We start from the raw sequence: 14,269 nt of genomic DNA, 5'->3' as shown, positions 1-14,269 counted from the left end.
CATGGGGAGGAACGGTGGGGTTGGAGTGTTTGCCGGGTGTCGTAGAGTTCCACATATCCTATTACTCATGAACACACTGTTGAGAGCGTGAAGCATGCCATGACATCATCAGATCGTCTGGGCTGAATACAGCTTTAAAGCTAAGTCGGAACATCATGATAATGTTGTTATTTAACAGAGGCTTTTATACAAAGTAGTACGCAAGGGAGGATTGGAACCTCTTTTTCTTTTTGAGTTGTCCCGGGAGATGTTCCTTGTCTTCTTTGAAGGGTTGAGGTGCAGTTCTACGGGCGTGTATGTGAAGCCCTCTGTGACATTGCTTGTAAAAAGGGCTATGCAAATAACATTTGATTTGAACCTGCAACATCTTGGGGCCTTGGGCTGAATGTGATAGCCTTAGGGCTGAATGTGATAGCCTTAGGGCTGAATGTGATAGCCTTAGGGCTGAATGTGATAGCCTTAGGGCTGATACAGGATCACTGTTGTGAATCATTGGTGTGGATGTGTGAGGTGTGGTTCCTGCGTCCAGGATTAAATGTCACCATGTTTGTCCAGTGACACTGATGAGAGGGACAGGACTGCTACTGGTCAGCTCTGCTCTTCCAGGCTGGCACTCCTTTGCTCTCTGTCCCCCTCCTCTTCTCCTTTGCTGTTGTGGATTTGTTCTCTTCTCCCCCCTCTCCTATTCAGCTGTCTCTCCTCTCTTATCTCTCCTCTTACCTCTCCTCTCCAGCTGTCTCTCGCTCCTGTCTCCTCTCTCCTCTCTTTTCTCTCCTCTCTTCTCCAGCTGTGTCTCTCTCCTCTCTCCTCTCTTCTCCAGCTGTGTCTCTCCCCCCTCTCTCGTCTCTTCTCCAGCTATGTCTCTCTTCCCTCTCTCATTTCCAGCTGTGTCTCTCTCCCCTCTCTCCAGCTGTGTGTCTCTCTCATTGACCAGGTGTGCTTTGTGCTCTCATGGGTCTCCTGACCTTCAAAGCTCCTCCATCGCCATGGTAACACCTCCCCTTTGGTGAGAATATTTCTGTAGTTCATTTGAATAAAGATCTGTACACAGTGTGCGTGTGTGTTGGCGCGCATGTGTGTGTGTGACAAGAGAATAACGGGTGCACGTGGCGTTCAAACGCAGCGCGGCTCAGCCCGTGACTCACCACGGTGACGGCGTCGTTGAGCAGCGACTCGCCGAAGACGATGATGAAGAGCGTCTCGTTGACGTGGACCTCCTCAAAGACGGCCAGCACAGCCACAGGGTCCACGGCCGAGATCAGAGCCCCGAACAGCAGGAACTCCATCAGCCCGCCCTCAACCTTCTCATCTTAACACCCATTGGACGACAAGCTCAATAGTCAGCTCGGCTGCCATTCAAGTTTGGTGTTTCTTTCACTGAAATCAACTGTTAGTGTCGTGAACTATGAAACACTGTATCCAGACTCCAGTTAGCATGTCCCAAGGGACAAGCCAATGTCGAACTAGGTAAGGTGCAGATTAATGCAAAAGTTAAACTATTATGGGATGCCTTGGAAATACATTTTTCCTTACTACTTCAAAAAGGCAATATCAAGTCGCCGCCATGTCCTCCCAGTACGTCTGCTCCTATTCCCCCCCCCCCCCAGTTGTTATGGCAACACAAGGATAACCCCCTCTACTCTCTCCTCCCCGCCCCCCCCCCCCCCCCACACACACACACACACAAGACTAGAGGTCTTCCCCCTCAGCTCACCTATGACCCCGAGCATCTTCATCCCGTAGAGGCAGAACCCGGTACAGAAGGCGTTCCAAAGGGTCCCGACCACCGCGTACAACAAGATGGCCCCTAGGTTGTCGAAGAAGAGCCTGGAGGGCATGAAGTACCCGGCGTCGCCCACGATGGTGGGCAGCAGGAAGAGGAAGAACAGGCCTGGGTCCAGCTGGTACAGGGACCTCTTACTGGCGATGAGGACGATGCCGCCCAGGACCAGGCCCAGCAGGATCAGCATGCAGCTCTCTGGGACCACGGTGGTGAAGCGCTGGGAGAAGTGGAACACTGTGGGGGGGAGGACACACAGACACAGACACACACACACACATAGACACAGACACACACACACACATAGACACAGACACACACACATAGACACATGCACACAGACATACACACACACACACATAGACACACACACACATAGACACAAACACACAGACACACACACACACAGACACACACAGACATACACACAGACACACACACATAGACACACACACACACATAGACACAGACACACACACACACAGACACATGCACACAGATATACACACACACACACACATAGACACACACACACATAGACACACACACACACACAGACATACACACACACACACAGACACAAACACACACACAGACACACACACACACAGACACACTCACACAGACATACACACAGACACACACAGACATACACACACACACACACACATAGACACACACAGACACACACACAGACACATGCACACACACACACACACAGACACACATGCACACAGACATGCACACCGACACACACAGACATACACACAGACACATGCATGCAAGACAACACACAGACATACACACAGACACACACATGCACACACACATGCACACATTTACACACAGACATACACACAGACACATGCACGCAAGACAACACATACACAAGACACACACATAAATACAATGAACATGTTTGCCAGTGTCATATATATATATATATATATATATATATATATATATATATATATATATATATATACATACTAAATACTACAACAGTATTCCCAGCCATCTGGAGGGATGCAGTCTCTTATTAACCAGTGATGAAACACAGTCCAGTAAGTCAACAACAGGGCACACACATTACGTAACTCCCATCCTGTTACACCTACAGTGTCACACACCTACCTGTGTATATCAGTTGTACATGTCACAGCATTCAACACTTAGGCTCAGCTTCTCATACGTGAATTAAGCCTAGTCCTAAAGTAAGTGAAAAATTCAGTGAGGATCTCCATTGAAAACGTGTTTAGTCCAGGCTTAATCCCTGTCTGGGAAACTGGGTCTTGAGGTTTATTTTGTGAAACCAATACGTTTTATCGAGTGAGTAAGAAGAGATCAGTACCATTCCGGCAAACCACGTATAGCTAACAAGGTGGTCTCCATATCCGTATTAGAGATTTACTACGATTCCCAGAATGCACTACAGTCCACAGTACAAAGGGCCAAGTCTTGAGCTTGCTCTTAAGCCTTGTATTCTAAGGACCACGTGCTAAGACTCAGTTGCTACAGTAACACAGAATTACATTAGAACACAAAACGTCAACACACACACAGAGAGAACTGTATGGCACAGGCCCCAATAATACTGTACGTAATCTTTAACAGGCCTGTTAGCGCCAGCTGGACAGAGTAAGATAAAGACCTTACGACTGTAGGTGTCAATACTTATTAAATTGGGAGTAAAAAAGGTCAGTGAGTGAATAAACCTATTGTTATGTTTAAAATACTGTAGGTTTGTAGTCACAGGGGAAAACTGTATGATGCCGCGGATAATGTATTTGGTTTGTATTTTTATTATTTTATTTAGCTGATCAAAAAAATAAATAAACTGAAATAGCTCAACCAAAAAAAATCCTACAAAACCAAAAGGTTCTTGCAAGAAATGTTAGGGAAATATCATTTAAAACTTTGGGTCATCAACATCTAGTACTGTAGATATACGACATAGTCTCTCAGACAGCGTTTAAGGGGTTAAACTGTTCCGCTTGTTTAAGAGAAAGGATAATAAGAATAATGAGAGTGTAATGACTGGACTGAAGACAACATAACACTCCTGTCCCGTGTGTGTGTGCGTGTGCATGTTTACCCGCCTCTGCCTAGAACATATCAATCAAGGTCGGCCGTGAGTCACCATGTGGGAAAGAAGAAAGGGGATGGGCAACACACACACACATCACACATGGCCACACACATCACACATGGCCACACACATCACACATGGCCACACATGCACTCACACACACACACACACACACAGACACACACACACTAACGCATTCACACACAGATGGCCATTCACACAAATTAGCATGCGCACACTTGAAAAAGATGCAAACACACATCCACTTGAAGCCACCTACTCATACACACAAACATATGCACCCAGTTGTCCTTCAAACAGTGATTAAAAAGCTCTGGTCTGGTAATGACACAGAAAGGGACAGATTTCCCCTCGTCTGCCAGTAGAGACATGAGGAGAAACCCATCCACACTGACAGTCTATCTGTGGCTAACACCACTCATTACTGTCTAGCTGCCCCGGCATTACAGAGGCCTATTAAACACACAGGACACAAGTGGCAGAGATGTTCAGGCAACTACGTGCATGTGTGTGACTGTGTGTGTGTGTGGTGTGGTGTTTTACAATACCCGGAAGTGCAAAATAGGCTTGTTATGGCTGAGCGTGACCAATTAAGCGATGGCCACTGAGGTCTGTTGTGCAATAATACAAGGACAGCTGTTGGCTGTTACATCAAGATGGTACATTGGACAAACTTCCTACCAGTCATGCTGCCCGTGTGTGCCTTCCAAAGCAAGGCCACAGGACAAGCGTTTTCCTGTGTTGCGTCTCTGCTGAGAACACGTGTGCATTTACCTCCCGAAACCCAGACTCCATGAACGTGTGGAAGAATGATGTGGGGGCAGAAACCTAGAGAGCGTTATTTCCAGTTGGAGAGCCACAGATTGGGAGCCTGAGTAAATGCACGGTTGAGTCAGCGCTGATCTTGATCTACCAGTGTTAAGCCTGACGTATGTGTTCCAGGTGGAAAGAGTGTACCAGAGGGAGGGATGACGTGTGTTCCAGTTAGGTACCAGTGCTTCCCTTTGAATCATCCTACTGACTGGGCAGGAGAGGAGGAACACAGGACTGTGAAAGGTCATAAAGGACGAACTGAGAAGCGAACGAGGCAAGTGAAGAGTGAGGAAAGGAAGAAAGATGGTGGAGGAGAGAGTGCAAAACACAGAGAGGGAGGGATGGAAGGCGAGGAACTGAGAGAGAGAGGAGGGGAAAAAAAGGGGAGGGACAAGGGGGGGTAGCGAGAGAGCAATAGAGAGAGGGAGAAACACAGAGAAGGACAGAGAGAGGATGCCTGGCTGTGGGATCTGGCTGTCTCGGGTGTGTACCAGGAGGACAGCCTGTGCTCCAGTGCTCCAGGGCAGCCTGTGCTCCAGGAGGACAGCCTGTGCTCCAGGACAGCCTGTGTCCCAGGAGGACAGCCTGTGCTCCAGTGCTCCAGGGCAGCCTGTGTCCCAGGAGGACAGCCTGTGCTCCAGGGCAGCCTGTGCTCCAGTGCAGCCTGTGTCCCAGGAGGACAGCCTGTGCTCAAGGGCAGCCTGTGCTACATTGCTCCAGGGCAGCCTGTGTCCCAGGAGGACAGCCTGTGCTCCAGTGCTCCAGGGCAGCCTGTGTCCCAGGAGGACAGCCTGTGCTCCAGGGCAGCCTGTGCTCCAGTGCAACCTGTGTCCCAGGAGGACAGCCTGTGCTCCAGTGCAGCCTGTGTGCCAGGAGGACAGCCTGTGCTCCAGTGCTCCAGGGCAGCCTGTGTCCCAGGAGGACAGCCAGTGCTCCAGGGCTCCAGGGCAGCCTGTGTACCAGGAGGACAGCCTGTGCTCCTGGAGAGAGACTGGAGAGACTGAGCTCTTTAGTTTGATGACTAGAAGGGTTTGTGAAATCATTCCCTGATGTGGCCTGCCAAATGAAATGGAAAGGGTATGAGAGAAAAGAAACGAAGACGAAAAGTAAAGAAACGCAAAAATAACGAGACACAATCACACAGGTAGATAGATGCGTATGGATGTATAAAAATAAACACATAATTGTTGATCCACCACTTAATGCCTGATTCAACCGAAGGCAAATATGCACTCCTGAGCTCATCCCAGAAGGCATTGAGGTCAAAATTAAGTGAAACTAGTGTGTTTAGCCTGAGAGTACATTCAGCTTAAGTGCACTCAAAAGCTTGATAAAAAAAACATGTTATTGTGGCTGTTAATACAGGTGGGTGGAAAACTTTGCTTTCGTGTAAACCCTGAGCAAGGCAAGATCCCGTACAAAACATTTATTTTACTGGCTAGCCTCTGCTCCTTGCTATTGGAAACCACTAAAATGGTTGAAAGGTGTACTAATTTGTCCCTACGCCAACCAGTCATATTCTCACTGCATTTCTCTGTCATTGGTTTTCCTAATGGCATCTGCTCTTGAATCGCTATAGATAGAGGGGAACATTTGCCTGACGCTAGTCACAATGTCTCCTGCTGTACGAAATGTGTGGGCTGTTGAGGCAGACTCAGACACCCGGCACGACCACCCACACAACACACGAGATGCAACCCCCCACATGGCAAGACAAGACACATTAGTGCACACACACACACACACACACACACGCCTCTGACAAACAGAATACGTCTGGTAGAATGAAGTGATGGAATAAATCTGAAATAAGGGAATGTGTCACTGGTTATGCACGATATCCCAACACTGGAGCAGTGGGGTGGAAAAAAGGGGAAAGGAGAGTGAGGGGGGGAGAGAGTAAAAGACAAGCAGACACGAGGCGTACTCAAATAGTCGTGGCAACAAAAAAAAACACAAAGAGAAGAGAGACAGAATGAGAGAAAGAGAAAGAAAAACTGAGAGAGCCAGATGGTGAGGAGTTCCGATGATAGATGATAGAAACATGCCCGTTGCTTGGATATTGCTGGCTGAGCTAGTAGGCTTTATACTAGGGACTACCAGGGAGTCAGGTGGCTGAACGGTGAGGGAATCAGGCTGCTAATCTGAAGATCGCCAGTTCGATTCCCGGCCGAGCCAAATTACGTTGCGTCCTCGGGCAAGGCACTTCACCCTACTTGCCTCGGGGGGAATGTCCCTGTATTACTGTAAGTCGCTCTGGATAAGAGCGTTTGCTAAATGACTAAATGTAAAATTTAAATGTACTAGAGTCCAACTTCTGAAGAACACAGCTCAAGGACAGCGGACACTTACCGAACGACTTGTTTCATGTTCCAACGTGCGGCGTTCAGGTGTGCGTGTGTGTCGGTGTATAACAGGTGTCAGGCATGTGTGTGAGAGAGCCTGAGTGTATGTATGTGTGAGTGTGTTTGCGTGCAAATGAACACCAGTTTTCCCTGCCAGCATCTCAGGAGAGACAGTGTCACCCTAAACGGTTGGTGGTGGGGTGTGTGTTCAGGAAATATGACTTTCTCAGCATCTCACCTCATCATAGCTACCAGTCGGTACATCATAGCTACAGATAGTAAGCCTGACGTGACTCTACTACGACAGAGGGCGATAGCATGGCTGTGCGCTGCAGGCTACAGCAATGTACAACTGTAAAAATTAGCCACTGCTGAAAAAGGGGGGATTTATAAAAAGAAAAAAACTTTAAAGGAGGAAAAAAATAAAAATAATGTCTGATTGTTTCCTCAGAGAGCTACTGCTGATGCAGGGTTTGTGGTTATCCACATGGGTAGTTCAGAGTTCAAAAGGAAGTCGGTGTCATAGTGTGTGAGTGGTCTATTGAAGGAATTCACTCAAGCAGGTGGATAGAGGTATATGCTGCTACGGTTAGACCTTGTAGTGAATACTTTTGAAAATTCGTCTTAAAACGAATCTAGTCGATCTAAATGTGTAGGCCCCAAATAGGAATGCACAATTGCATACATGTCGTCATATTTATGTCTAATAATAGCCTACATAACTTTCCTAAATCGTCAACATTTACAGTTAAGTGCGGTACCATAGGTTTAATAGCCTGTCATGTTAGGCTAGGTTACCACTGTAGGATTATTACACACTGTTTGGTGAAGAGAGGATAACTTACGGATTTTCGCCACACTGGCCACCAGGAGCCAGATAGCGATAATGAAAGGTGTCTGAACGTAGCTCCATTCCCACTGCACTATTTTATAACCGCCTCCGTGATGATGCGACGAGTCTCCGTCTTCCGTCGTTGAGGACGGTTCCTCTGCAGTCCTCGCCAAGGCAATCCCGGGCGAACCGTACTCCTCGGGTTTAAAACGGGAGGCAGTCGGGGAAGGCAACGGCGGCGACGCACTGAGCCCGAGCTCATGTTGAAGCGATGCTTCTGTCACATAAAGGTCAGTCGCAGCTTCACCGACTACCGTCAGCAACAGCAAACTGAGCGCAAGCATCTTCCCGCTACACTCAGCGGTGTGACATCTTCTTTTCTCTTTTATACGTCCATAAAGGGGAGTCACGGAGAGACGGCGGGACAACCAGTGACCGGTCACTTGCCGGTAACCCAACAGAGGTACTGCTGGCGTATCTTGGCACGTGACCGAACCCTCTCAGGACCAGCAAAGGCTTGTTAAAGAGCCATCAGATGCCGATGACGGTGTGCTCTCGGACAAAACTGTCAGATTAGGTCTCCATACTTTGCATACATAAACAGTTTTTTATCAGTGTGTAGGCAAAATATGTTTAAGTTATAGTAAAATATTTCAATTGAAAAAATATATATGAAGCCAATAAATATCGACATTTATTCATATATTGTTTGAAACTTTATTTACTGCACCATTGTCACTTTAAAATTGTCCACCTATTGTACAATTAAAATCACTGCTATCAACATTATCACCAGGGGTTTTCAACACGAATGGGGTGCTCACTTCGCTGCATATCTGCCTAAGCAAGGAGAACGGTGGTTGTTATGAACACGGACAGTGATACATTCAATGTGTAAACAAGCAGTATGCATTGAACTATACATACGTCAAACCATAATTTATATACAACTATAACGAAAGTGAGTGACCACGTGTGGTTTGCATTATTTAAATCATGGCAATATTTCCTTGCTATTCATACAATATTACCCCTCCCTCACAGTGCAAAAAAAAGCAATGTCTGTACATCAAATTAATCCTTCAAGACCAACAAAATCCCCTGTGTACAGTAAATACTTATCTTTTTCTTCGACTTAAACTCACCCAAAACGTTTTAGATAGAGTGGTAATTCAACAAGGTGGAGACAAAGACACTAAATGGATTTAGTCAGTGGCTAACCTACAGGTGTTGAAGCGCTAAACGGTTTGTAGAAATATGATGTGTGGTAGCACTTTTACCCTCTATATCACACACACATTCTCACACACACACACACTCTCTCACACACACACTCGTTTCTGTCCTAGATATCTTTGTCTGAGATGGGGTTGACCTTAACGCAGGATCTATGAGGAAGTGGAATGCTGTCTAATGTAACACCAATTTTAACACAACCTGGGAACTCTGCACTAAACGTTGTGCCATTTCAATTCTTACAAACACTGGTACACTGTAATCTTAAAATACAGGATATGACTTGAAACTCACATCTTTGTTTAAAATGTGTACTACACTGAAACTGAAAATTCAATACTTTGGAACATTTAAACACTTTGTTAACTTATCACATCCACCCTTATTTTCCTACTTGAAGTTGTATTCAACCACAAAACCTTCCATAAAGTTTGTGAAGTTTAAGGCAACAGCTTGTTTGTGGTGTAACAGGTGACCCATGAGCTACAGGCCATTGGCTGGAGTTAAAAAAAAAAAATCAAGGTATTTTCCTCCACATTTGAAGTTAGTTCTACAGTTCATTTGGAGGGCAAACACATCTCACAGCCTTCAGGCTCCTGTGTGCTGTCAGATGTGTGCAGGTGTTCAGATCTTGTCCTCAGCCTTGCTGTTCAGGCCCAGTGCTTGAACCACGTCTACAGTCAGACCACTTTTCAGTGTCCTCCGCACTGCGAAAGCAACAAACACACACCACACGTTAGAGAAAATGAGAACAGTTGAATCACACACACGCACACACACAGCCTGTCTATTTAACAGAGCACACAACAGAAGGTCACACACAACTACCAACAAGCCACTGTATAAGAGCCCATGAGCATAGATTCTGCATTCAGATGTGTTGGCTTTCGCTGCTGAATCAATAAATAGCTAAATCTGCAAGGTAATGACATAACATCTGTCAGTGAGGAACTGTGCAGCGCTGCATATTTCAACAGCAACCAGTCACACAGATCTTACCAGACAGCGTTTCAATTCAGCGTTTGAACAAGCTGGATATGATCTTTAAGGGTTAGCTTCAGAGAGAAACTGAAAACAGTGATAGGGACCCTTGGGAGATAGTGGGCTGTTTTGGACACAGTGCCGCTATTGTGCTTAGACACAAAGGTTCTTGTGCCCTGTCCTTATCAGCGTGGGCTGACAGACAGACACAGGCCAGCACCTTGACCCTTCCTAGACATGGTGGGCGAAGCAAAGTGTTGAAGACTCCCATGAAAGCGAAACAGGGATAGGAAGATGTGAGGAGGTTCTTGGATAGGTGACAAACCATCTCTGACTCACATAAGTGGGGTCCAAAAGTATAATTACAAACTGTAGTAGTATGTACACTGCATATCAAGTGTGTATATAAAAATAGATACACTTAAAGTATACTCTTTTATAGAAAAAGGGCCCTGTTTCAATACTCCCTCTCCCTCACACTTCCTCTGAGATCTGGCGCACTCACACGACTTCCTGTTGAGGCGCGAGCGTTTGCGTGTCTTGGGGCTGGACGGCCTCTCTGATGGGTTCTGTGTGACAGACTTGACGAGCCGATCCATGATCTCGTCGGTGGCGTCGTCCTGAGAGCTGGTGCTGTCCTCTTTGGCTCCAGACATCTGGGGGGGGCTAACCCTGCCTAGGCCTTGGGGGAACCACACGTTCATTATACAACTAACATTTTCATCATATATTAAACATATCATACTTTATCATGACATTATACATATTATATAGCCTATATTATACATGCATGCTATTGAGAAATAAGTGGATTAAGACACTCACAGGCCCTGGCCAAGTTGTGACCCTAAGTATTAGGTGAAGGTACACTGTGTCTTAGTGTGTTGGATTCAGATCTCAGGTTTAATCCTGAACAGCAGATGAAGACACTAGCTTGTTGACTGGAGCTGGCTCTTCTCCTCTCATGGCTTGTTGGGGACTGGAGAAGCCAGAGTCATATTTGACATGAATCCCCTTTGTCGTGAGAGGATATTAAATCCAATCCAATATTATTTATACAGCTCTTGTTGTTGACAAAGCACTGGCACAGAGGGTCTCACATTCACCCATAGAACTGCACCTCAAGGAAACTCCCAGGAAAACCAATATGCTGCGTGTGTGTGAACGTAGTAAGAACCTGCACGTGAATTTACTTAATAGGCATGTTTCTGCATGTCTGTGTGTTTCTGTATGTTGGTGTGTGTTTGTATGCTTGCATGTTTACATTTAGTCATTTAGCAGACACGCTTATCCAGAGCGACTTACATTAAGTACAGGGACATTCCCCCCGAGGCAAGTAGGGTGAAGTGCCTTGCCCAAGGACACACCGTCATTTGGCACGGCGGGGAATCGATTCGGCAACCTTCTGATTACTAGCCTGACTCCCTCACCGCTCAGCCATCTGACTCCCTCCTGTATGTTACTGTATAAGTGTGTGTATGTGCATGCATGTGTGTGTTTAAAGTCGGCGTCAGATGGCTGAGCGGTTAAGGAGTCGGGCTATTAATCAGAAGGTTGTTGGTTCGATTGGGCAAGGCACTTCACCCTACTTGCCTCGGGGAGAATGTCCCTGTACTTACTGTAAGTCGCTCTGGATAAGATCGTCTGCTAAATTACTAAATGTAAAGTGTGCGTGTGCGCGTCCGGTGTCAATGTGTGTGTCTGGTATGTGTGTGTGTGGGAGTCTGGTATATATGTGTGTCTGGTATGTGTGTGTGTGTGTCTTACTGCGGACTGCGCGGCTGCGTCTCAGCCCACACTGGACAGAGCTGCTGATCAGCATGTTCTTCATGTTCTTATGCTCCTCCTGCTCAGGCTCCGCCTCCGCTGTCATGGAGACGGAGGCGGAGTCATCCTCTTGTGAGACCGCCCCGGAGAACTTCTCCGTCTGGGTGGGGGGGGGGGGGGGGGGGGGGGGGGCGGGGAAGAGAGGAGCAGGGAGGAGAGAAGGAGGGAAAATGAAGGGATGAATAAGAAAGAAAGAGACAGTGAGGGTCCAATGAGGTCATTTTCAAATGAAGGCACTTATGATGAGTACCCAAGCAGAGTGATAGCTTCTCCAATACACAAGGCCAGGCCTGGACAAGGTCATTTAATACAGAAGTAAGCCAACAACTCCGTTTACCCAAGCAAGACAATATTTCTGTGAGTTCTTCCTTTAGTTAACATCACAACATCCACATTTCCTTTGTGTGTGGGTTTATCAGAACCACACAACCCTCCCCCCCCTCCCCCCTCCATCCAGGCCCCCCCTCCCCCCCCTCCATCCAGGCCCCACCTCCCCCCCTCCATCCAGGCCCCACCTCCAGCCCTCCATCCAGGCCCCACCTCTGTGATCATCTTGCCCCTGGTCTTGGTGCGTTCTCGGTGGACAGCCCTCTTGCGTTTCTGGGTGAGGACCCTCTCCCTGGTGGTCCTATACTCCAGGGAGAACTCACTGATGATCTTGCAGAACTGGGTCACCTTGATGTCACGCACCGAGTACGAGGGCTGGCCCAGGTACAGCAGGAACGAGTGGAACCTGGAGGAGGGGCGGCAAGATCAATACATGGCTGTGGTGTGTGTGTGTTTGTGTGTGTGTGTGAGAGCAAGAGGTGTTGAATGAGGGGAGGCTGAGTGCAGGTGGTTGATGGGTACTGTGAGCTTGTTTCTTAGAGTGTGTGTGTTTCTCAGAGTGTGTGTGTGTGTTTCTCAGAGTGTGTGTGTGTTGTACCTGTTGATGATGCGCCGGTGCACCACCTTAAGGATGATGATCCTCTCGGTACAGTCCTTGAGGAACTCTGTCATCTTGTTCTTCAGCAGGGGCTTGGTCTCGTGCTTGGCAACCACCTTCAGGCTGTCCCACGACGTCTTGCACCTCCTCTCCAGCTGCACCAGGTTGTCAGACAGTTGCTCAAACTCCACCTGCGTACGCCGCCAGAGAGGTGGAGGTGTGAGGGAGAGGGAGAAGGAGGAGTGAAGGGAGAGAGGGAAAGGGAGAGAGTGTGAGAGGAAGGGCAATATTGAAGAAGGAAAGCAAGAGATCAAAAGAAATTAAAGCAACAGATGGATAAATAACTTTGCACTGACTATATTAGGATATTAGAATATAAATATATATATTATTGGAATAGTGAGTTTTTATCTCTTGAACTGTGGTCAGCTGAACAGTAACAGCCGGGTCTTGCCTTGGCAGAACGGGTGATGTCAGGAATCTCAGAGTACACGTCAGAGGTGTCTGGATAGTTCTCCACCACAAAGTTGCAGGTGTGGTGGAGCAGAGACTGTCTGTGGACAGTGTCCTTCACCTCCGTCACCTTCTCCAGGTAGGTCAGCTCAAAACCCTTGGCCTGATGGATGGACACACACACACACACACACACAATGTTCACACACACATACACACCGACCGACCAGACAGATACACACACACACACACTATGTTCAAGCTACGTATGCACAAGGCCATATCAGGCTGAAGCCCTAACCCTAACCATGGTGAAGCCGACCTCCATCCATCTCTATAAGTAGCCACAACAAACATAAAACCTCTGGCGTTCCCTCTCCAGCCTTTAAACAAACATGTTCTTCTAATCTACTTATGTCCTACAAGTCAGAGTAAATCAGGAAGGCAGATGATTGTCCAAGGCATGCGTTTAAGCTTTCAGCACGCGCCGGACGTATGCATTTCGACTCTTTAGATACTGAAACCCTGTTTATCATTTTGATTAAAACAGACAGAATGCAGAAGAAACATCCAGAACTTGCTCACTTTCCTTTATCTCAAGAAGGTAGACAACAAGGCGAACATTACGATAAAGACAAACACGAGTTTCTCTTACGCTGGTGCTGTTGAGGAAGTTACCGATGGCGAGGAGCGTTGCCAGGATACGCTTGAACGTCTTGTTCTTGGCCAGTTGCTCCATACCCAGCTTCAGGTCAAAGAGAGGTTCTGCGATCTCCTGTTTCCACAGACAGAGAGATGGAGGGAGGAGGACAGAAGGGTTGAACCATAGGCGGAAATCCCACTGGGGACAGGGGGGGCACGACCCCCCCCCCCCCATCCTGGGAAACATGGTTTGTCCCCCCCAATAAATCAATGTAAACATAAGGACATTTCAATAATGTACAATTACAGCAGTAATTTTGGTGCT

The 14,269-nt window shown here is 47.3% G+C and overlaps 2 protein-coding genes across 5 annotated transcripts in view; both read right to left on the bottom strand.

Moving 5' to 3' along the window:
• The window catches only part of slc9a5 (solute carrier family 9 member A5), a 15,620-nt gene extending 7,096 nt beyond the window's left edge, over positions 1-8,524 (bottom strand). Inside the window, exons 1-3 of the mRNA XM_047050958.1 lie at positions 7,894-8,524; positions 1,715-2,017; positions 1,146-1,309 (exon numbers count right to left, since the gene is read on the bottom strand). Coding sequence (XP_046906914.1) covers positions 1,146-1,309; positions 1,715-2,017; positions 7,894-8,224 — 798 coding nt within the window. The 5' untranslated portion in view covers positions 8,225-8,524. The remainder of the gene's footprint in view (positions 1-1,145; positions 1,310-1,714; positions 2,018-7,893) is intronic.
• A 948-nt stretch (positions 8,525-9,472) lies between these two features.
• Positions 9,473-14,269, bottom strand: part of fhod1 (formin homology 2 domain containing 1) — a 46,225-nt gene continuing 41,428 nt past the window's right edge. For all 4 annotated transcript variants that reach the window (XM_047050953.1, XM_047050955.1, XM_047050956.1 and 1 more), the window contains 7 exons: positions 13,958-14,077; positions 13,304-13,465; positions 12,850-13,040; positions 12,465-12,657; positions 11,865-12,024; positions 10,603-10,779; positions 9,473-9,823 (listed from right to left, as the gene is read on the bottom strand). In XM_047050953.1, coding sequence (XP_046906909.1) covers positions 9,741-9,823; positions 10,603-10,779; positions 11,865-12,024; positions 12,465-12,657; positions 12,850-13,040; positions 13,304-13,465; positions 13,958-14,077 — 1,086 coding nt within the window. In that variant the 3' untranslated portion in view covers positions 9,473-9,740. The remainder of the gene's footprint in view (positions 9,824-10,602; positions 10,780-11,864; positions 12,025-12,464; positions 12,658-12,849; positions 13,041-13,303; positions 13,466-13,957; positions 14,078-14,269) is intronic.

This window comes from Hypomesus transpacificus, unplaced genomic scaffold (assembly GCF_021917145.1).
Source record: "Hypomesus transpacificus isolate Combined female unplaced genomic scaffold, fHypTra1 scaffold_132, whole genome shotgun sequence".
In the NCBI taxonomy this organism is placed as follows: Eukaryota; Metazoa; Chordata; class Actinopteri; order Osmeriformes; family Osmeridae; genus Hypomesus; species Hypomesus transpacificus.
The sequence above is the reverse complement of the archived record's forward strand: the minus strand, read 5'-3'. Positions and strand labels throughout refer to the sequence as shown.